Genomic DNA, 24875 nt, shown 5'->3' with positions numbered 1-24875 from the left:
CTTCTTTGTATATAGCCTTTAAAGACTTCATAAGCCACAAAAAGGTAATAATTGTTAGTGAGCTCTTGTGGAGGACAACCATAGACTAAAAGATGTTTGTCATCTGGTGTAGCAAATAATGCTATGAAAATGGCTTGGTCCAAATGTGGCCCCACCCCTAAGGTGCACAGATATCCATCTCCCATTAGATTTCCTGTTTAAAATAAGGGTTATTTTATAGTTTTCTATTTTTACTTTCATGGGATTTTAAAAAGCCTTTTGTTTTGAAAAATTAAAAGCCTAGGTATATTTTCACTAACTGCAGACAGGCATCCTGTGATCGATTTTAAATGTTGTAAGTGGTCGTGTAGGCAATTGCTTGCAGCCTTCCTCCTCAGAGTTCGCCAGGAGAGCAAATCGAAAGGGCGTGTATCTTACTGTTTCCTGCTCAGAGACTTTCCTGACAGTAAATTTCGATCCTGGTGCCTTGAGCATTAAAAGCAGACACTTAGAAAATGTGCTCAGGAAACCCACCGTAGAGCTCCAGTCTTCATTTAAAAGATAAAATAATTGCTCTACGGGCAACTCTTGCGTCAATTTCGAGGCTGTTGGTGTTCCTCCACAGCAGGCCCATGGAGTTTGGAGTTTGTCAACTTGTACATCAGAGTTCGCAGACAGCAGTCAAGGTGATGAAAACAGAGACTGTGAGCTAACCAAGGGAAGTATGTCATGACAACTTGGCACAGCAGATTCAGGCAGCTTTTTTATCTCCTGATTTTCTTGGCCCTGGGAAGCAGCATGACTGTCCCAAGGGCACTGGCCGTTTAGTTTTCTCTACTACCTAGGAAGGCATTCTTGCTCCAGACCTGTGTTTGGTTTAATGTAATCAAGACCAAGATAAACAAATTTGCTAATAGGGTTATATGCAGAAAGCCTGGTGTAAACATGCCTGGCCTGAGTGAATCACATTACTTTTCTCTTAGTAGACAAAACATGCCTGGTCCAAATCCATTTATACTGTCTTAATAAAACTCCAAAGGAACTAGACCCCCGGATCCTTTCAGGAGACTCTAACAATCTCGGATGCTGGAGGAGAAGAACGCATAAACAGCTGGATTTCTTTTTATTTAGACAGCCGGGTCAGACTCAGACCACCATTTCTGTCTTGATTTTATAAACTAAATTCTGCGATCACACTCAGAACCCTACTCTGAAGACGAATCTTTCAAAGGCAAGTCCAGCTGGAGCCAGAAAGGACCGAAATAGATCCCAGCTGTTTGGATTGTCTCAACCCAAGAACAACTAAAAGACTGCTCCAGAAAGCGCTATTGCTAGTAAATTCCAGTTTGAAGTTGTAGGTAGCTAGTGAGTAGAATCCTTGCAGACCACCCCATGAAGCAGGAGCTCGGAAAGCCTGGTGGAAGGAGCGGATTAACTGTCACTTGTGGATTCAGCTGTCCCCACATCTACCACTTGGAATTTCAAACCAATTTAAGTCTAGGCACACTTTGCCAGATGTTCGCATTTCCAAGTAAGCAAAAGCCAGAGACTTTGTGGGAAATCCTTACATTTTCCACCTTTAAAGAAAAATGCCTTGTGTATTTCATTAGCATCCAAGTTGTGCTTGAAGGCACTTGTTACTTTACTCACTGGGATGATAAATACCTGACAAAAGCAGCTTAGGAAGGAAGGAAGGAAGGAAGGAAGGAAGGAAGGAAGGAAGGAAGGAAGGAAGGAAGGAAGGAAGGAAGGAAGGTTTGCTTTGACTCACAGTCCTAAAGGATAAAGTCTGTCATTAGGGGGAAGGTAGGAGGCAGGAGCAACAGGGCTCATCACATTGTTTCTGTAATCAGGAAGCTAAGAGAAATGGCTGGGGATCAGTTGAATTTCTTGATTTCTCCCTTTCTTTCTTTTTATTCTGCCTGAGACTTAAGCCCATTCACAAGTGCTCCCTGGTTCAGGATTCAGGGTGGTTCCTTTGTGGTCACTCAAACTCCTTGGAAACACTCTGAAAGGTGTGCACTGGAGGTTTACCTCCTAATGTGCCCAACTGCTCTGAAACTGACAATCAAGATTAACTACCCCAAGGAGCATTTCCCCTCCTATTTAGATTTTCCACATTTGATTTTGTAGCTAGATTGCATTACACTGAGCAAAGCAAGCTCTGTGAATTTATAAATATGCAGAGAGGAAATGGTAGATAAACACAGGATTGCTTCCTTTACTGTTGATAATCTTCTCCACCTTGTTAATTAACCTGTAGTATTCTGTCTTAGTCACCCACTTCTTTATTAATACAATGAATAATAGTGCAGGTCAATTTCTGAAAATTAGATTTGATGATTTTATTCTCTGGGTCCAAAGTCTTCTATGTTTTCATTCTGTTCTAGCATTATCTCCCAAAACAGTAATTTTCATTCATTTAAATATATTACAATTTTACGTGGTTTTAATGTATTCTCTTTTCATATTCACATATTCATAAATTATATATTTGAACCTAGTTTTCATTTGAAAGCCTAGCCAAAGGCAACTCATTTCAAATATAAATAGTCTCTTAAGAAGATATGGATTAATTTCCCTAAGTATACGTGCCATACATTTGATTAGGACATTCTTATCCATGTAGACTTAACAAATCTATCTAATAAAAATGACTTGGTATGAAAATGGATGCTGTTTATGATTTGGTAGAAGTTTGGAGCCCAAATTAATTTTGCCACCTAATATTATGTCAAATTCCTGTTAAACAATTCTCTCAAGCTATAAATTTTGAAGGAGAAAGCTAGACTTATGTAGTTCAATATTCTCTTTTAAAACAAGGCTTTGAGAAGTTAATTGGTAAGGAATGTTTTCCCAACCTTAAACACGTAGTAAGTTGGATGACATTTTCTATTTATAGCTGATGGAGACCAGATGAGATTTCTTTCTGTTGTAACTTTCTGAGTTGAGCATTTGAAGCCTCTGATGAACTGATAAGCTCAGTCTCCTTAAATACTGTGCTTAATATTTATGCCGACTCTTATTTGAAAAGTTAGTCAGGACGTCTAAATAAAACATTCCAGATACAATCTTCCATCAATGACACTGTAATCTTAATTTCCTCAAGAATAAATTTAAATACCATGCCAGTTCAAAGTCAAGTATTTTCAGAGGATAGCTAATAAGTTTATAAGTTTCCCCAAACATCTGATACTTCCATCTAAAATATTAAAATAAAAAGTCTCTGTCCATACATGCACAGTCTCCCCAGTAGGATGAGGAGACAAAGCATTATTTAAAATATAAAACCTTTTGGATTTCAAAGTAAAAATAGACATCCTGCTTCTGAGGGCAGGGGAAGTTCTCCAAAGTTCTATCTTCTTTTCCCAGAAATGCTGAAAGCAGCTAACCACTACCAGGATTAAAAGGGAGCGAAGGAGTGTATAGTTTCTGGCATGTTGAGTTTATAGTTTCTGTACTGATCGAGGGCACTTTTCCAACCCTAAAGAAGTGATGAATTGCACTTGCGAGAATTCTCCCATTCAACAGCTGCATGGGTAATGCAGGGAAAGCATGTATGGGTAACTAGTGACTCACTCAATGCTGTAGGGAAAACCGCTGGACAAGTATATCTTAGACGACAAGAGCAGTTGTGCCATCAGGAAAGAGTGTTAAATGATCACAAGGTGCGACAAAAGAAAACCCGGGGCTTTGGTGACAGTAGGCGGTAGGGTGTGGGTGGGGTTGGGCAAGGGGCGGGGCCACACTGAAATAAATGGGGGGGGGTGGTTAGAAGACCTAAGAGGGTGGAGCTAGTGGTGGCAACTTTTTTTTTTTAAGGATCAAACTTAAAATATGTAGCCTTAAAGGAAACTTTCTGAGTTTTTGTTTGCCTTCCTGTCTTTAGGCTAAAAGATACTTGAGTATATTTCATAAAGAGAGGAAAAATAGAATAGAATAGAGTCTAGTTCTAGACAGAGGAGAGAGACCTGACAAAGTTGGAGGTGTGTGGACACCTCCCAACACCTGTCACACTCAGGGCGCCCCTACTCTACTCCACTTCCTCCTGGCTTAACAGCACGGGCGGCCCCCGTGTGAGTTGCAAGGTTTTCTTTCTTCTCCTCTACTGTTCCACTCTCATTCTTCTTGGCATCTTTCCATTTTCCAGAATGGCTGCTCGCCGTGTAGATACAAGTGCTCACCGAGGCTTTGGGAATTTCAGAAGGAAGAGATTTTCATCTTTGTTTGTTCACAAATGCCAAGCTCCTAGCATGCATAGTGCCATTCAACAAATACTTGTTAAACTGAAACGAAATATTTAGCTTACTCTTGGCTGACTTCATGCAAGGCCTCACACCTTCTAGACAAGCACTGTACCTCCAGACTCTAGTCTTAGCCTACCAAATGCCTTAATCTTTACACACAACAGAAACAGTTGAACTGCAAAGAAGAGTGAGCAAAGAGAGACTCCAAATATACGGAAAGTTCCTCATTGGTGACCTAGATCAACGGACGTTTGTGGGCTTCGCTTAAAGAATGCCATGGTTTATTTACAGTAGCATTTTATATTTAAGTAGCTACCATTATTGAACGTTAGATTTAACACAAAATGATAGGTTCAATTTGGAAAGCATGATGTGGTTTTCTTGTGAAATACTTGACTCGCAAAGTATCCCTGTATTTGAGTTGAGGCTCTCCCCGGCACCTCCAGGTTCTCTTAGTTTCACTAAGAGAAAGCAGAGAATTTTCATTGCAATGTCCCCTCCACTTACTGTTGTATCCTCACATCTGAGTGGACAGCTGCTTTTTGTGTTCTAGCTTTTATAGTCTATACTGTAGCTAGTTCACCCACTTAGCATACTGGCTTGGCCATGTTAGCTGGTAGTGCACAGAAGTCATGATGCTGATGGTACTCAACTTAAGTCAGTTGTGTCTCTGTGCAGGCACAGAGGAGAATAAGTAGCATCTTCCCCTCACTCATTCCAAGGTTCACAGCTGGCGCTCCTGTAACAAAGGATGGGGCAACAAGAGGAATTCAGAATAAACTCATTTAACGAAAGCACCCTGTGATCAAGCAGGCTTAAGGAAAGAGGAACCATAGGCCTGGGGAAAGGTGACTTTATGTGAAGTCTGTGGGTATAAAAAAAGACAATTGTGTGTGTGACCTAATTGTAATGAACTGACAGGAACTCTCCAGTCCATATTTGTTCAGATTCCATTTGGTCTCTGGGTCCAGGGCAGGAACCTCTGGGGATGAGAATCTTGGACTACTTCTGGGCTAACTGACTTGTCTCTGTAATTAAGTATGTGACTTTACACAAACTATTTTTCTGTTTTCGATGATGTCATCCTCTTTCTTCATAGGTCAAGGGACATCCAGCATTCTATTGCAGTTCTTTCTACCTGGCTCCCCTGTCTCTAGATGAAAACACGGTCCGTTCCTTTGTCGTCTCCCAACAGAGAGTAGATGCTGTGGCCTCCTCCCTTTAAACCTGGCCTGGGCTTTCCATGTATGTGAACATTTTTTTAACACACAGTTCCCTCCCTCAGAATCATTCGCACACAGGTTATTCTGAAATTTCAGTGTCTAAACCGTCAGTCTTTCAGGTTCTCTAACAAGCAAAGCCCATGAAATGCTTGCACAAACGAGATTAAACTCTACTCTGAGGAAGACAAGATATTGCTAGATTTTTGAACACTGTCTATGCAAGAGCAAAGGTGCCAGTTCAGTACATTGAACAAACAGACATTTCCTAAATACTTCTCATTTCTTAGAAGAAAATACTTTTAATGTATTTTAGTGCACTGTATTTTAACTAGTGAACTTCTGGTGTTGATTGGAGACATAAAGCGTGATTTTTCTGAAAGAGGCTTTGTACTAGAATCATCCAAACACTATCCTTGGAGTGCAATTAAGCAGGCCCCCTCGAAACGCCTCATTTCTGAAAAGGTTCATTCACTATGTAACATTCCGTTCTCAGACGTCAACATAGAAACATAATGGTATGACAAGTGACTTAAGATTCTTCTCCGCCACATGTATTGGACCGTAGTGTGTTGACGTGGGAATAAAAAGTTGCTCTGTTACTAGGACTTTGAAGGACGGGCTTTACTCTTTTCCTTGGAAATAGGGAGGCCTGAAAAGATCGTTACTCTTTGTGTGCCTCCCACTTGAAACGTATTTGGTCACAGAAACAAGGACAGCCTTGCTGGGGTTTGCTGCGTTCCTGGATCACAATGTGTTGAGAGGCACTGTAGGGTTCTCCAAAATAACCATCACAAACCCAGCTCATGTTCCTGTCTCCTTTTTCCTCTTTGTGTTCTGTGACCAAATCACTGTGCACTAATGTAAGGGAGCGGTGCTGACATTACTGACAAAATCATAGTTCAGATTGAGGTTTGGTATCAAGTGCCCCTAAGCAAATTCATAAAGCCCTTGAGTCATCTTACATTTCTGCCTCCCACATTAGCAAACCAGAGCCCCTGTCATCTTTTCCCCTCTCAGACACAGCTCTATTACTACTTGTTCCCCCCTTCTCTCCTCTCAGGAAAAGTGTGCTTTTTCTTAACATCCATAATATTGCTTAATATTGGATTACAATACACGGTATGCTAACACTCTCTTTTAATACTAGATACTAGTTGATAGCAGGGTCCCCAGAGCTCCAGCTTGCAGGGGATTAAAAAAGACTGACCTCCCCCGAGAACAACATAACAACAAATGTGGGTCTTTGCTTTTGAAAGCTTTGCATTGTATCAGATAACACGAACACAATCCCCTCCATTGTAGAACACATGGAAATGCAAATTGCTTTTCAAACACTGTGCATACACTGGGGACATAACTACTTCTTAGAGTTTTATTGAAGAATGGAAACAGAAAGCAGATTCTCTCATTCTCATTTGAGGAAACCTTTGGAGTTTTTTTTTTTCAAATATGATGGATGTAGCTTCTTACAGCAGCATGTGGTATGTAACAAAAAGGTACAAGCTGTTTTGTCCCAACACACACCGTTGGGATACTGCCATTTGCATAGAAAGTATTGACTTAAAAATAAAGATCTAAAAATAACAGAGAGCACAATAATCTCCCAAAAATAACTTTGTGGGGGAAACGAATGATTCCAGTAATTAGTTTATAAACATATGTACTCTGTCTCCCCATGATCCATTGGTGACCATATTTTCTTGGAGAAAAAAAAAATAAGGATTAAGAACATTTGCAATTTTGTAACAATCTTGGAGAGGAAATATTTCAAGAGATGTTGGAATTCCTGAGACATTTCCCTACTTATGAGAAAATATTTCTTAGTATTTTAAATTAGTACTCTCCTAGAAAATGCCTGGTGTTTTTCCCCTAAGTAACAAGTGATCCACACATAGTCAGAGGGCGTGAGGCCATCGGCTATGATGGAAGGCAGTGTGAAGTGTTAATTAAGATCCTGAACCGTCTGGGTCTTTCGAGGACTTTCTGGATACCTAGTCTAGCACTGTTGTTATCTGAACCTTTCTTCTGTTTTCTCAGAAAGGAATTCGTACTCTTCAGGAAAGAAAGGTTACCAAAAGGTTCATTAATCGTGATATAGAGCAGAAGGAATGGCTACGATCAGCTGGAAGTGACTTGTGACTAGGATGGGATTCTGGCCCAGGACGTGGATGCTGTCATGACTGAGAAAATGAATTAGGATTCAGGAACTGTGTGGGTTCTAGTACTTATGATAATGTTCACTTGCTGAGGGGTCTTGAGCAATTAATTCATTTATTCTTCTCCAGCCATAGTGTCTCCAGCTGTGAAATGGACTGAGTAGCTATAGCCCTCAGAGTTTACAGGGTTATACTATACACAGATTGATAATATATTTTGCTTTGACAAATTTTTAAATATTCTAAAAAAAATAAAAATAAAAATTCTATAATTAGATTAAATTGGATAACACTAACCATAAATGACAATGTAAAATCTCAGTTAACTGGTAGAACACTTGCCAAGCATGTATGCATTCAGGGTTCAGTGTCAAGCATACACCAGGCATGGTGGCATATGCCTATAATATCCATACTAGGGGGAGAGGCAAGAGGATCAGAAGTTCAAGGCCATCCTCAGCTATATACCAAATTTGATGCTAGCCTTGGACACATGAGACACTGTCACGAAAAATAAATGAAATAAAAATAAAATTAAAAAGGAAAAATTGAAATTTCCAATTAGCCCTTATTCTTACATGAAAATTGGCTGCCCGGAGGTACATTGAGGTAAGCCTGGCTTAAGGCTAAGTTTCACTTTTACATCAAGTTGGTTATGGTTTGTTTTGTAAAGATTTGTTTACTTTTATGTGTATGAGTGTTTTGCGTTCATGTAAGTGTGTTCTGTGTGTGTGCAGTGCCCATGGAGGCCAGACGACAGTGTCAGATCCCCTAAAACTGAAGTCACAGATGTTTGTGATCTGCCGCAGGGATTTTCTGTAAGAACAAGCACTGACCTGTGGTGGGAGCTCCATCCCTGTAGCCAATGACATTTGGAAAGGCTGGAGAGGTGGATCAGCAGTTAAGAGCACTGACTGCTCTTCCAGAGGGCCTGAGTCCAATACCCAGTAACCACAAAATGACTCTCAAGCCTCTAGACCCCCCCCCCACACACACACACAAACACACGGGTGCAAGTTTGGCTGTGTAACTTCTTTATTCAGCCACTGAGTGTGTCCTTGCTTGTTGTCATATACAGTCACCTCGTGGCGTGGCACAGTCCTATCAGGAAATGGTTTGTTCCATTGGCTGAGAGAGGATAACAATCCAAAACAATGCTTTTTTAAAAAAAAAATTAGTCAACCCATGAATGGATGCTCATTTTTTGAGCTTTTTCACTTTTTCAGGTTGCTTCAAACGTCCTCTGACCATTTAAAATTCTGGAGTGCATCCTTTGCAAACTTCTCAGGTAGCTAGCTGTAAGAGGATCAGCTTTGACAATTGCTCTCAGCTGGTCATTGTCACCTTCCAATAGCTAGCCATCACAATCCTCATCCTCTAAGCTCTCATCCCCTTCGCAGTACCTACTGAACTATCACCACACTGTATGCTGTTCATCAGTTTTGGGGCCAAATGAGTTATCAACTAAGGGAGCTATCTCTCCTTTATGACCCGTTATATACTCAAATAATAAAATTGCTCAAATTTGCTTCTTGTCTAACACAATTTCCATAGTAGAAAATAAACCCCAACAAATCATCAGCAAAAACTAAAGTGAAAAATCCACAGTAAATGATGCATAATGTACTCATTTATTAGGAATTCCTTCTGCTATCAAGCAAATTGCAACAATGCCAAACACATGATTCCTTTTATACCAAACTGATATTTTACTCTTGGTCACAAGTTAAAAGTTTCAATGCGAGTTGGCGGATATTTTGATTTATTATACAGCCATTTATATCTTTGCTTTCTATCTCAAAATAAAGTTTTATTCAAAGCTGGATATAAAGAAAAAAACAAAATATTTCACGGGCTGGAGAGACCTCTTAGTTGGTAAAAGTTTACTACATAAGAATGAGGACCTGAACTCATGCAGAAAATTAGGTATGATGTCACACAGTCATATGCCAATGCTGTACCTACAGACGGGTGACTCTCTGGGGCTTGGTGAGGCAAGACAGCAAAATCAAATAGAGGATTTCCAGGCCAAGCAAGAGACCTTGTCTCAAAATCAAGGTCAATGCCTCATTGGGTAGAAGTTGTCCTGTGGCCTCTATCTTTATAGACCCCCCCACATACTCACACACATGTTGCCTTTCCTTTTGCCTGTCCATCTCAAAAGGAGACCCCAGTGTACACAGAAACTAATGGGAAAATATTACATAGATGCTTTGGGTTTCACGTGTCAACAACCTAACAAAATTAGCTTAGACCAAAGTGAAATGTATTAAAAATTACACACTTTTTCATGTTATTAAAGGAAATAAAACTGCTAGGGAAAAAAAAAAGCTGAACCTCAGGAAACAGAATCAAAGCCTGCCCCCTGCCCCCTGCCCCCTGCCCCCTGCCCCCTGCCCCCTGCCCCTTTCTCTCTCTCGTCTTTGTTTGCCAATTTAACCTCATCACTAGTCCTTGGCTGTGTCCTTATATCAAAAACAAGTGACATCTTACCCCTATAATCCAATATTCTGTCATGGTGAAGTGCGGTCACGGGGAAAGACAAGGACTCACCCAGTGGTCAGAGCAAGATGACAGAAGAGCCAGGCAGTGGATGTTGGTGAGTCATGGGCTTTGACTTTGTGCATGTTCAGCAAGCGCTCTACCAACTTGGATACATCCCCAGTATCTCACAGCTCCGCAAGGCAGTGACAGCCTCTCACTGCAGCCCTTCGCAGGTAGGCACAGGAGGAGGAAGAACAGAGTTCAAGGTCATCCTCCACACATAGCAAACTAAGAATAAATTTCCAAACTGAGGCAAATAAATTAGGCGCATAGTAAGTGTGAGAAATGAATTGTAATGACCTGGATCGCCTAGGAAGTAACAACTGACAAACTTGCTAGAGGAGACCTCTTCTTCCAGTTGGAGTTTAAGTGAAATTCTGCCTGTGCTTTGAAAAGACACCAGTATTCTTGATATCGTCTGAGATTTTCCAAACCACCTACGGGTGATGATAAACTTTTCCCAACAAAGCAGCACTTCTACACTGAAAGGAACACAGTCTTCTTTTCCATAAGTAGTTTGGAATTCAAAAATATTTATTTTAAAGCCACAAATTTATTAGGATAACGCTTGTGAGTGAGGTGGGAAATGGTTCCAATTTTGCTATTTGAGAAAAATTTCTTCTGGGTATATTGGTCTATACCTATCATCCCAGCACTTAAGAGGTAGAGTAAGGGTCAAGAGGTCTTGGTCATCCTTACCTGCATAGTAAGTTGGAGGCCAGCATGGGCTATATAAGACTCTGTCAAAAGATCTAGATGGATGAATGAATAATTGAAAATCAATCCCAAATAAAAAATAATAGTGTTGGAAGACCAAGTAAATGAGTTGAGTGAATACTGTCTTTTCTAGTTACTACCATTGAAAAATGGAAAACTATCTTTTAAGCAAAGACTGTGTTGATTTTTGTCTTTGTATAGTCAGTGTAAACCCTCTATCCCTCAGATAACTTGAATAATGAATGTTCCTCTGTATCAAATATGCTTAAATCTTACAAAAAATAAAATAAAGGCACTAGCTTATGGGAGCTAGTTTAAGATCTTTCTGAAAGGAAGGAGGGCTGTGCTTTTCTGGATGGAGGTCAATGAGGAACCAGGCCAACGAAGGGCGGCAAACCAGAGGGGGAAGTGGGTCAGGGAGCCCTGTGGCAAGAACAGTGAATTCCTGTTATTGAGAGGGCAGTCAGGGAGCAAGCCTGCCTGGGAACAGCTGTAAATCTGGCAGGAGAGACAGGTCAGCCAAGCAGCTGCCTGACCTGTGGATCCATCGGTCAAACAGAGGACAAAAAGCCTAACAATCTGCTCATTCAGAAGTTTCCTGGGGGTCAGCAGGCTGGGGAATGAGAGATCAATTGAGCTGACGCAGCCACAGAGAGAGGAGGAAAACAGCCTCGGGATATGGAGAGAACTGGGAAGACACTGAATCACTGCATCAGCGTTAGCTTTCCAATGAAAGAGTTTTAAGTAATGGAAGAATTGCGGAGGTGACCAAATGCTTAGATTCATTTACTTCCCGTCTCTGGAAAAAGCCATATATACAATGAGATTAATTGTGCTTACTGATCAAGGCAATAATAAATACAGAGAATGTATTATTTCTTGTAACAGCTTTATGAATCTCTCTCTCTCTCTCTCTCTCTCTCTCTCTCTCTCTCTCTCTCTCTCTCTCTCTCTCTCTCTCTGTCTTTCCTTCTTTTTCTTGCTTTTTGAAGGTTCCTTGCCACCAAATAGAAGTTCCTAGAAAAAAGGTCTGGACCGGTGAACTGAGATTAGGAGGTAGCCCAAGATGAATAAACTAAATATAGACCAGATAATCTATCGTGTTCTATATGCAGATAATTAGTTGAGCAAAATTAAATTAATTGGAAACAAGCTTACTCATTCAAAAAAATACTTCATTTAAATCTGTCCTTACCCCAAATAGGAAAGGGTTTCAATGAAAGTAAAATGAAGGCTACTCATTTTATCCACGAGGACGCCTTGGGCATGTGTGTCATCTTCAGCCGTTCATCTAGACTCTACCTCATTAGTTGGTGAATGAAGGAATGTCTTGGTTCTGATTGCACCTTGCTGACACTCTGAGGGAGGAAAGCATGTTCCCCGGGCTCCCAGACAAGCAGATACCTATCCCGGGATGGAGACTGGGGAAAGAGCAGCAAAGGAGGCTTGTAAGCCTCTGTGCTCACGAACACGGGGAACCAAGAATGTTAAAGACGCAGCGCGATCTCTTCAAAGGGACAAATGTGTAACCTGTTTTCTTCCCAAAAAGCTGGAAATGGAGGCAGTTAACAGCCCAGTGACCTTTGCACTATGTGTACGTCCATGAACATACTGGACCCTCTCCCAGGAGATCTTGTGAAGTGTTATGAAGATTTTTCAAGTGTCTGATAGAGAAGTCTGATTCCAATTTGCAAGATAATGAGAATTCAACCAGAGTTTTCTTCAACATGAACTATCTTTTCATACCACAGTATTGTAAAATGGAAATCAGTAATTAGAGAAATTTTGGAAAATTAGCAAATATGTGGAATACCAAAAAATAATTATAAAAGGGGAGTTTTTAGGGATAAAACCCTATATTAATGAAAAGGGGAGTCCAAATAGACAGCTTAGTGGTACACTTCAAATATCTAGAAAAATAAAAATAAAAAAACAAACTAAATCTAAAGCAAACAGAATGGAGGAAATAATGAAGATCAAAGCATAAAGAAATGCAATCAAGACTTTACACACAGCAGTCAGGACCCGCAGAATGAAGTGTTGGGTTTGAGAATATTTTTATTTTAACTCAGATTAAAAGCAATAGGACTCACACAGATAAAAATATAAATCCAAAGGGAGACATTACAAATAGTACTCTATAAATGCAGCAGATAGAAATAGAATAGCTACAGATTATATGAGTAAGAAGAGTAAACTCCTAGAAATATACAGGTGGCCAAGACTGAATTACAGAAATATGAAAAATACGGCGGAAGTAGAATGGCTGAGTTAGTAACGGATGTCCTCACATCAAAGGGAGACCCTCATGGAGAACTAAAGCTCAGCGCTCGCTCTCAAGTTCCTCCTGCAGTAGACTCTCAAACCCTGGCTCAGAGCACACTGTTCTTAGCATCAAATCTACTAAAACTTTTAAATCACTAAACTAATTTTAGAGTAGTTTTAGGCTTACAGAAATAAACGAGCAGAAAGTATCGAGTCCCTCATAACCTATGTTCCTACACCTGGACCATATCCTGTTAGCCACATCCTGCAGGCAGGGAGACCTCAGTAACAGTTGATGGGCCGACGTTAACAGCGTCTCTACTTCCAGCCATGGACTTATCCGGGCTACTCCTGCGTGCATGCAATGAATCTGGAACAATGTATGTTATATGTTTCTACTAGGGTGGTGTAGTACATACAGGCTAGTTTCACTGTCATAAAATGCTTTGTCTGTCCATCCTTTCTCATTTAGCCCTAGGAATCACTAACCTGTCTCTGTATTCTTGTTTATTTCCAGAATATTATATAGTTGAAGTTATAGTGTGTCACATTTTCATATTGGATTCTTTCATTTATTAATAGCCTTACAAATTTATGCTTTGTCTTTTTGTGACATCTTTTCTTTATTCTTTCTCTTTTTAACACTGCATAATGTTCTATTCCCTGGATATATCACAGATTATTTATCTACCAAAAGATCTCTTGATAATCCCATATTTGGACTATATTTTGTGTGTTTGTGGGCACATGTTTTTTCATCCATTTCAGTAAATACCTCATAGAATTTTTTGCATGATATGGTAAGAGTATGATTAGCTTTTATTTTATTATTTTAAAATTATTATTTTATGTGCATAGCTGTTTTGCCAGCACACACATCTGTATATCACATGTGTGCCTGATGCATGCTGAGATAAAAAGACTTTGAATCCCTTTGGAATCAAAGTTAAAGACAGTTGTGAGCATCAATTTGTATGCTTGGAGCTGAACTCAGGTCTTCTGGAATTTCAATATATGCTCTTCACTGATAAGCCTTATCTCCAGCCCCCAAAGTGTGGTTAGTTCCTGAAACATGTCACTTAAAATGTCTTGAAATGTGTTTACCAGTTTTTCATTTCTTCCAGTGAAGAATCAACGTTCTACTGTCTTCGCCATCATTATCAGTAATCTCAATGGTTCCCAGTCCTGTGTCTGTGTAGTGGCATCTCATTGTTTTAATCTGAAGTTTCCTACTGGCATGTAATATGGAATATCTTTGGCTATGCTCATGAGCTATTTGTATATTTTCTTTTGTAAGGACCATTTATGTATTTACCTATTTTCATTTATGTTGTTCTGTGTCTTATTATTGGGGTCCAGGGGTCTTTGTGTATGTACACAACAGACTTTTAACATGTGTCTTTTGTTAGAGTTTCTATTTACACAGTCTGTAGCTTGTCTTCTTTTCCTGGACTTTGGATCTACAAAGCGGAATTTCCTAATTGTAAAAAAGACCAGATTATCCAGTGATTTCCTCTGAGACCATGTCTCTGCTGTTGTGTTTAAAGTCATTGCCAGACTGAAGATTTGTTCCTGTGTGATTTTCTAGAACTTATAAAATTTGCATTTCATATTAAGTTTGGGATATTTTGCATATGAATGTTGAGTTTTTCTGGGTGATCTGTTGGAAAAACTATCTTTGCTGCATTTATTGCCTTTTCTCCCTTTGTCAAAGGTAGTTGACTCTACTTACATAAAGTCTTTTCTATTCCACATTTCGATGTGCTAGTTTTCAACAATGTCATGCAATCTTGGTTGCTATAGGTTTACAGTAAGCTTTGCGTCATGTCATATTTACTTTCTCATTCCAGAGGTCTCACCACATTGCCACATTGACAAATTCCAGATTAAAAAAAAATCCTTTCAGATACACAGGTTCTCAAAATGTTCCTTCTCCATAGTGTCTGAGTCAGCTGAACTTGGAATATTAAAATTCAATAAAAAGTACACCAATGACTGGTTTTTAACACTAGAGTGAAAAATTATTAATTCAAAATTGGAAAATGAATTAAAACAAATGAAGACATCTAAACTACTCAGTGCCTTCTCTCCTTGAGATGAGGTTCCCAAAGGGCTCTCTGAGCAAGCTTCATTCAGATTGGTGATCTGACTCAGCTGGAGGACCCACTGATAGGAAGCGTGGTAAGCGTCGCCCCAGTAGAAAGCCCCTTGCCTGGAAGATAAAACCCTCTATGCTGCCAGCACTAGAAGTCCTCCCCTGAACACCACTGCATTGTGGCTCTAAATGAAGTTGTTTTGTTGTTTTGTTTATAAGGCTTTGGAGGCTAACTACCGCTGCTCACCGATTCATTCTTTTTTTAATTGTAGGTATCTTATTGCAGTCAATTAATTGCAAGCAAGATTTACCGAAAAGGGAGCTATTTTGTCTCTTTCTCAAGTAAAATTCCCTAATACTTTTCGGCTCCATTATATGTAAGCTTAAAAAATTATGTCTACTTTAAAATTCATGGGGTAATCCATTAACTTCAGAGGAAAAAGGGTATCAGATGAGAATTAAACTATGGAAGGCACACAATACTTGTGGCCTATCAAGTGGTTTTCTCTCTAGAGTGGATAGCAGAATCCTCACGCAATTTATATATATATATATATATATATATATATATATATATAATTTTATATCTCTGTTTTGGTTATTTTTCTCTTAACTGAGACAAAATACCTGGCCAAAAACAACTTTGGAAGACACACACACACACACACACAGACACACACACACACACACACACATACACACACACACACACACACACACACACACACACATATATATATATATATATATATATATATATATATATATGATTCTAAGCGGGTCATAGGCTCTCCAAAACACATATACATGTTCATTTTTGTATTCTTGCCTAGCCCAAGCGTCGGACTTGCTGATGAACTTGTGGCTCTTCACAATTTGCCATGTGACACCGGGTTTTGTCCAAACGTGTCACCTGAGCTCACATCTGACATTGTTTTTGAAGTGTGTTCTTCACTGGTTTTCTCTCACCTCCTATTACCTTTTTCATCCTGGCTTCACTTTTGTCCAGTGGCTTTGGCAAAGTACATGATAGATAAAAGTATGCACAAATATATAACTATGTCCCTGCCCCCGTGTGGCATGGAGAAGCATTTTCCACATTTCCTATGCAGAGAAGTGTGTTCGTATGTGATAGAGAGTTAAATAACACGGCCACGCGCTGACCAGGAGTTCATGCTGTGGAGTGCTCATTGTATTAGAGTGGAGGTTGACTATGTTGCTTTCACTGTACTAAAGCAGTGGTGGACTGTGTCACCTACACCACGTTTACTTCAAATAAAGTGGAAGGGTACAGATTTGTGGTTTGTCTAAGGCATGATACATATACCTTTTGGGGGAATAGTATCGATATGATCTCTATGATTTAGTATATTAACATATGCCTATTGTAAGTGAATGGTAAAGTATTAAACAATATTGAACATATGAAAACATTAGAAAATGTAGAACACATTTCTAATCTAAAAAATAGTAGTATTTTATTGAGAGGTCATTCTGAGTGCCACATTAGAGATTAAATGGACTTTATCTAACATTACATTTAAATAAGATGAACCATTAGTAGGTGTTCTTGCTAAGACCACAGAAATCATTCATTTGTATACAGCAGAAAACTAAGAATTGTTCAACATATTTTGCAAGTAGTGTTTGCACCGACATCAAGCTATTTGCTCTATAAATGGCTGTCTAAATTGCTATTCCTCAAGTTGGAGTACTGTTATACTATCAGCATGGCTTGTTATACTCATATGTAATACTTTTCCACTAAATTAAATCATATGCACATCATCACTTCTAATCCTCCATCCTGCCTGATCTCTAGTTTTGTCTCTTTCCCAGATGAGGCTTATTATATTTAAATCAAACTGCTTGGTTCTGTCATGAAGATTAAATGACCACATTTTTCATGTCTAGAGTCCAGTCCAAAGTTTTGTATACAACAGACAGAAAGCTTCCTCTTTCCTTTTACTTCATCACTATTTGCGACCTTGGGTTATGTTTAAAGAGTGTCTACATGTTAGAGTAAACTCAACATCTTCTTGATTCCACTACAACCAGCAGAATGGGATAGGTTACATTCAAATATAGTTTGTTGGGGAAAAAGAACCCATGATCTTGAGTCAGTGAATGTTCCTTATGGCTCTCACTTTGTAAAAATCATTGATAGTGGAGGATGACAGTCTAGTTACCCAAGCAAAGAGCTCCCAGCAAGAGCAAAGGTTTATGCCATGGTCATTCAACAGTGTCCCAGTGAACACAAAAGGAAACTTCACTTTCTTATTTAAACTGGAGGGATTTTATTGGTTAATATTTATATTTATAATTATTTGGAGATAAGAGACCTGGCCAAGATCTGCTGGATATATATTGCTGGATATAAAATTGCACAAATACAATTTTTTTTAAAAAAAAAATAGAATTCTACGGGGGCGACGGGTGTTCCACAATACACCCACAGATTCCCTTAGGACTTTAGAGTGATTGCAAGACCTAAAGAATGTGCTTTTACCAAAAAAAAAGAGAGAGAATCTAATTTTACATTTGCCCAATGAATTTGTGACTTTGTTTTAAAAACATGCATTTGAGCCAAGCATGGTAGCTCAAGTCTGCAAGCTCAGCATTCTTCAGGAGGTCAAGGTAGAAAAATTCCATGAGCCTGAAGTCGTCGTGGGTTACACAATGAGTTCCAGCCCAGCTTGGACTACATATAATGTGACACCCTTGATCAAAGAACAAAACAAGCAAATCTCGTCTATTTCTTGCTGCAGAAGCAGGAGATTTGGGAACTACATTTCCGGTGTGGAACACAAGCCACTCCTTACCTCATTGTCAGTCCCTGACCCCGCTTATGCTCGCGGGAGCCACGCAGATCTGCTTTCCACTTCCCTCCACGTTTATGCTCGCGGGAGCCACGCAGATCTGCTTTCCACTTTTCCTCCACGTCTCATGTGGTCGGAGTCTCCGTTATCTTTCCTCAATTTTGTGTATCACAAACTCTGTTTTCATGTACAGTTCCTATAGAATAGTTCTTCTGATGCAGACAGCCTTCAAGTGAGAGGCAAAGTCTCTTTCCTAAGCTGCTGCTGACTCTGTCACTGGGGCCATAATACATAAAACCACATGCTTAGCTCCTGGCAGCAGAGGCTCTCATAGTGTCACGTGGAAACTTGTCACTTAGTTACAAACAACCAAAGTGGCTTCATAATTGTGTCTGTGTGTGTGTGTGTGGGGGGGTCATCTTGCTATGTGTCCTTCGCTAGCCTGGAACTCATGATGTAGACCATGCTGAAGATAAACTGGCAGTTCCTGTCTCTGCTTGCCAAACCACCGGCTTTACAGAGTAAAGAGGGAGCACTCACACAGTGCTCTGCCTGTAGGAGTTGTTTTTCTCTCTCTGTTTCTCCCTCCCTCTCTCCCTTTCTCTCTTCCTTTCTTTCCTTCTGTTTTCTTCTTTGACTCAGTTTACTTTGTCTACCTTCAACTCCATTTTCTTCATAATTTTACAGATGCATGCTATGCAGCCTGGCCTTCTCTATGACCCCTTTTCTGTGTGTTCATGTTATTGGGAAAAAGGCTTCTCCATTGTGCCTTCTGGGGTTCCTTTGTCTCCTGCCTGTGTGCGGTAGTGACTGAGTCCACATTTGTACTGGATTCTGACGGAGATGTGAGTCATCGTAGACTGTGTACAGAGATGTGATTTCGTCTTTCATCTGTCAGGATAGAGTCTTGGAATTGCATCAATGCCTCCAGAATAGCTTCTTCTCTATCTATGGGGTTGCTCAAATATTGAATACGTATTTAAAGAAAATTGTGAGATGAAGCATGAATTAAAACTGTGTAGAGAAAGACATAAAATATATATCAATAGACTGTATTTCAATATCATTGGACCTATAACCAAATAAATATTGCTGATGGGAAAAGGGAAAATAGTAGCTCAAAAGGGTTTCATGACAGAAATTAGTCAACTACACGTACTTCAACTGAAAGAAGGTTTTAGGGCAAACTGCTTTAGAAAATAGAGAATTTGTGGTAAGTGTTCTATAGGACAAACCTGTGGTAATGTGTTACCAGCTCTGCCTCATCAAAGCTTTTCCCTTGAAAATAATTCATTTTAGAGTGGTTTTATTTTTTTTTAAAGTGTGTGTTTCATGTAAATTTATGGTGACTGTTATTATCAAAACAAATAGAATTGAAATCAGGATAAGAAACAGGTATGTACTCAAATGTGGGGATAGACTGGCTAATGTATAAGTATGTTGGCAGTTTTCTTTCTATTGTTCCTACATTTACCCAAATTAGCACTAACATTCCTCATTTAAATTCTCAAACACAATTTCATTACCTTGTAGTTGAATGGTAAGCATGCTGGAGACAATGGGGCTTCAGCACACTTGGGGAGGGACCATCAACCTCTGCTCAGGAAAATGAGTGCTGGGTGGCAGATGAACCCAACAATGTCAAAAGGACGCTAAGAGCCTTCTGCACCAGGGCAGTATTGGTACTGTAAACGTAGGACCTGTCTTAGAGAATGGCCAGAGAGTATGGACTGGCGTCTTAAAAGTTAAAGTTGAAATTCGGCTGAGGTGCCTTGACAGTGGCACTCTGCGTTTACACACTCAACGCACATACTAGGATGTGCTGGAAGTCACCTTAGCACCCTTAAAGTGGACAGCCAAACACTTGTGTTCTCAGAATCTCAACACTCCCATCCAGGTGTTTACATCACGTACTTCTGAGGCTTTGTGAGCTCTGTGTGCGAAACTCCAGCAGAGTGTCTGCTTGGATGCAGTGCGCTCCCTTCCTTCCCCTCAGCAATTAGTCCTTTTTTCTATGCAGCTTATTGCTACATGAAGTGATTTTCAGTTTCTAATAATAAGTTTCTCCCTACAGACTTGTGTCAACAGAAGCCTATGATGGATCTGCATAGGCATACTAAAATATTTAAATATTATTACACCTGCTCAAATATTGTTGCAAGAGAATGCACCAAGTCCAGATATCATTTCTTGCCAAATTGTACACTAAGCCTGGGGTGGGTAGCAAGGCATACAAACTCACTTATTTCTTGAGTCTTGGTTTTACTGAGAACACAAGTCAAGCCTTATTTTTATTTTTCAATTCTAACTTGAATGCTTTTTATAATTCTTAGGAAAATCTCATAAAACAGTCATCTGAAATATAAAAATGCATGCAAGTTATCTTGAAGATAAGTCTGCAGGTTAAATGTGGATATAGTGGTAATCTTCTGATATTGTACTTAAGATTTGGAATAACGGAAGAAATCTGAAGTCAAATTATTGTGAAATTGGCAGGATGCATACTAAACTGTTTCTGCATTAGTTCAGTCAATTGGATTAAACTATTTATTAATGAACACTTACTACTAGGTAGACATTCTAACTGGTATTCCAAAATGAAATGACATATTCTCTGACATCAGTGAGTTCTGTCTATTGAAAACATTAAGGCAAAGCTCTATAAGGGAACAGACACAAGAAGGGATCAAGAGCAGCAGGTGGATATGAGAAGCCACTTTCTAACTCCACATGGGGTTGTGCTCTCCTTCAGCAGAGACAAGCTGATACCTGAAGGGTGAGGAGGAGAAAGATTTTTGGCATTGGTTACAGAATAAGAAAAGCTTAGAGGCTTAAGTTGGGGGGGGGGGGTTAGAGCACACTTAGAGCAGAATTACTATGAAAAATGGAAATAAAACCCTGTGAAAAACAAAGCCCACCAGGCAAAGAAAAGCCAGGCCATCTGAGTTGCCGCTAAAGACAAAGGTATATATGTTCCTCTGCTCTGTAGGCATTCTCACTGAAGAATTTTGAATAAGGGAATTCCACAAGCCAGTGGGTACATTGTAGGCCCAAGCATATGGGTAACAATGTGGTGACTGTTACTTTTCTGTTTATACTTACAGAAATGGCACACATCCTTTTTGGTATTATGACTTTGAAAGGCCTTCCTTGTAATTGAGTCCGGTGATGCCAAAAGCAATATTTTCATTAAATGATACATCAGAATTATAATAGGGGCCTCTGAGCAGATCGTTAGTCAACAGGGTTTTAATAGACTGTGATGCAATCCTTAATGGAGAAGATGTAATTATAAAAGATACCCTGTCTCTAATGGAAATTCGTCTGGGTGTATTTTTACTGCTCAGTGAATGAAAAGATTTATATAGGCCACGTGGTTGAGATTCTCGGAGAAACACACACACACACACACACACAATGAAAAGCTTTCCACTCGACATTTTCATTAACCCTTTCAGCAGTGGATCTAGCAGAAATAAAATTCACTTGAACTTTGCACAATTTTTATAATTTCAGGGGTTAAGCATCTGAAAGGCCAGAATGGATCGGCATTCCCCGAAGAAGAAGAAAGTGCAAGTGAAAGAGAAGAGAAGTGGGACCCCTAATTACCCGCGGGCAGCAGGAGGACTTCTTGGGGTTAGCTGGACTGAATGCTCTTCTGAATATCCGGCGCCACTCCCAAGCCCCGCCTCCCGCAGGCTCTTCTGCCTCATCCCCACACCCACGGCAGTTATGGTCCCCTCGGAAGACTCCTTGACTGAACTGGGAAACCTAGTGCGGATTGTTGTGTACCACTCGAAGCAAAGAACAGGCACTTATTGTACAACAATTTTTCTTTTAAACTAACAATACCTGGGATTCTGCTACCATGTGTGTGTGTGTGTGTGTGTGTGTGTGTGTGTTCTCACTTTGATACTACCAAAGCTGAACTCCTACTGGCCTGCTAATATGATTTACTTTCCAAAGTCAATGTAGAGAGTTTTACTCGAAGAGTACAAAATAAATATCAAATGCACTTGGAATGAATGTGAGTGGGGATTAATGGAAGAGGAATGTCTGTGGAAGCTTCTGAGTTAATACCTGCCTTTAGCATGCTTCTGTGTACAGATCAGACCCGAGTTTACATCAAGAAGACAAAGCTAGATAGATGTCAGTTATCTTGATTCAGAACAGCACACCAGATATGAAACGTTCCTCCTCCCGCAGTACATTAGTGGTTACTTAAAGAAACAAATGTCTCTTCATTCTCTAAGCTGTGCAATGTTGGCTTCTCGGCATCATCTAATCATCGAGAAGGAAATGCTAAATTTCTAATAAAACATGGCCAATCTCTTCTGTGCTCTCCTTTTTAACAATGTGAAGTGAAGCCATCTGTTATGCATTGGGTTTTGTTTGTCTGGCGGGTTTGGTTGTCTCTTTTACTTTCTTTGGTGCTGAGAATGAAGCCAGGGCTTTGTATATGCAAATATTCATCCACTAGGCTATGCCCTCAGTCATATTGCATTTTAATAAATCCTTAGTGTTTTATTATTCCTCTCTGTGACAGAATAAAAAGAAAGTCTCATCAATTCAGCCGTAGACTCGCCCGTTAATTCGACAACTGCTTTTCGTGGAGTTTTAACTTTTTTCTGTTATTTTCTAGATTATTGTTACACCATCCCCCCTCCCCTTTCCTCTCTCTAAGCCCCTCCCACACACCAGTCCTCACTCCCTTTCAAATTCGTGGTCATCCTTTTCTTTAGTTGTTTTCACATGGCTGCTAGCAGCTCTTTTTAACCGAGTTCTTTCCTAGGAACTTTGGAAGTTATGAAGGCAGAGGAAAACTCATTTCTTCTCTGGAGTTGAAACACTGCTGGCTTTAGGAAGACTGTGGGCATTTGTTAAGTGTGACTTTCACTCAGAGTTCTGGCCTTCGCCCAATTTTAATTATTTAGGATATATGAACGCACAATCTAGTGAGGACAGATAGTTTTGTTTCTACACACTTGGTTTTAATGAAGTTCAAATGTTCATGAATGTAAAGAAGATTTCTCGGAAGCCATTGAAAGAAGCACTGGTGATGTAGGGCAGGGGGTGAGATCATCTGCCAGCTGCCAGCCTCGGTGGTAGAGCCCTGAAATCTACATGGCAGGAGGAGAGAACCAACTGTCTCTCACTTTGTGAGAGGTAGTGTCCTTTCACAAACACACACACCTTGGCATGTGGGATGGACAGGTACACACACACACACACACACACACACACACACACACCCCCTAAATAACCATAAAATATTATTAAGGAAAAATTTTAAAAAATAGAAAAATAAAATGTACAATTTACTAAAAATCTTAAATGCAAATCCAAACGAATAAAATGATTTTTAGTTTGAATATAAATTTTATTATCTGGCAATTAAGAGAGCTATGTGAAAGTATTAATAAATGCAGTGAAAATAACAGCTTCACTCAGTGAGAGGCATCCCAAGTCTATGAATACTATTCTGCTTCCACCCTGTCCTCTGTCATGTTCCCTTCCCTTCCCTCCCCTCCCCTCCCCTTCCCCTCCCTTCCTCTGCTTTCCCTCCTTAACCCTTCCCTTCCCTCCCCTCCCCTCCCCTTCCCTTTCCTCCCCTTCCCCCTTCTCTTTCCCTTCCTTTCTGCCTCCTCCTTCTCTTCTATTCTCAATAAATCATTTTTTCCAGACCTTTAGAGATTTTTTTTTACCACCTTCCATGACTATTTGTCTTCCTAAGTTTCTCTCTACTGAAAACATCATTAAGGTTCATATTTCTTGTAAATGCTTTTGAGCTATTTATGTTTCAAAACATCAGTGACACCCGTTGAGAGGGTTTGAGACTCCTTGCTATACTAACAAAAACCACCCTTTCCTTTTAGTTGACTAGAGACTTTTATAAACACACACACACACACACACACTCAAAGGCAAACAAGAAGGATCCAAAGCTCCAGCTGATTCTGCGTCCTTAGCTTTGGAACCAAGCAGCATGATGTCTGAATCACTTCCTCTCACTCTCCATTTTTAGAGCAGGTAAGGCAGTTCTTCTTGGGAATTCTGTCTCCTTCTGTTTTACTGTCCACTTTAAAACAAATCAATAGCAGCTTAAACTTAAGGTTTCCTTGGGAAACAAGTGGCATTCTCAGAGATTTGAAGGAAACCAGAGCCAAGATAATGGGTTTTCTATTTCCTTTTCAAGCAATTATAGTGGAGATAGTGTGGCTTTAGTTTGGTTGAATAGGCAAAAAAAGTTTCTGCCTAGTACTCCCTTATGCCCAACCTCATTCATAAGATGATGTTATGGTTAGTAGATAGATTTTGAGTCACGCTGACATAGATTCAGATTCAATCTCCATTTGCAAAATAAGTACAATCATTTGGAACCTAAATTGCTCTTGAGGCTTGAGTGATGGAAGATTTATAGAATGCCTAGATTAGCCAAGTGGGCGCTGTTACCAGTTACAAAGGACCCAGAAAGTGTCTCACTTACTCTCCAACAACTCTGACCATGTCCCAACCGACCAAAGAACTGTAGTTGCTCCTCTGTGCTAGGCTGAGCATTCTTTACACCATAGTAGTACCCCATTCTCTGCACCCCTACGGTTCCCCCTTTGTCACCACCGAAGACTCAGCATTTCCTCTCTTCTTTCCCTTGTCAACCATTCAGACATCAGTTCACACAGCATCACTTCCTCCCAAACTGTCTGCGGCTTCCTTGTCGCTCATTCGGGGATGCTTGGTTCTTTGTGCTGGACGTGAGAAAGGTTAAAGGTTAAAGATGATATTTTCTATTTTAAACAGAAAAAAAAATGGACAAAGAATGTCATATATCA

The 24875-nt window shown here is 39.9% G+C and overlaps 1 protein-coding gene across 1 annotated transcript in view; it reads left to right on the top strand.

Annotated features, from left to right (window-relative positions):
• Ppp1r1c (protein phosphatase 1 regulatory inhibitor subunit 1C) overlaps nt 1-21917 on the top strand; it is a 106271-nt gene extending 84354 nt beyond the window's left edge. The window contains exon 5 of the mRNA XM_038337216.1: nt 21562-21917. Within this exon, the coding sequence (XP_038193144.1) occupies nt 21562-21650 (89 nt within the window). The 3' untranslated portion in view covers nt 21651-21917. The remainder of the gene's footprint in view (nt 1-21561) is intronic.
• The last annotated feature ends 2958 nt before the right edge of the window (nt 21918-24875 follow it).

Source organism: Arvicola amphibius, chromosome 7 (assembly GCF_903992535.2).
Source record: "Arvicola amphibius chromosome 7, mArvAmp1.2, whole genome shotgun sequence".
Taxonomy (NCBI): domain Eukaryota; kingdom Metazoa; phylum Chordata; class Mammalia; order Rodentia; family Cricetidae; genus Arvicola; species Arvicola amphibius.
Note: the sequence above shows the minus strand (reverse complement) of the source record. Positions and strands in the feature narration are given on the sequence as shown.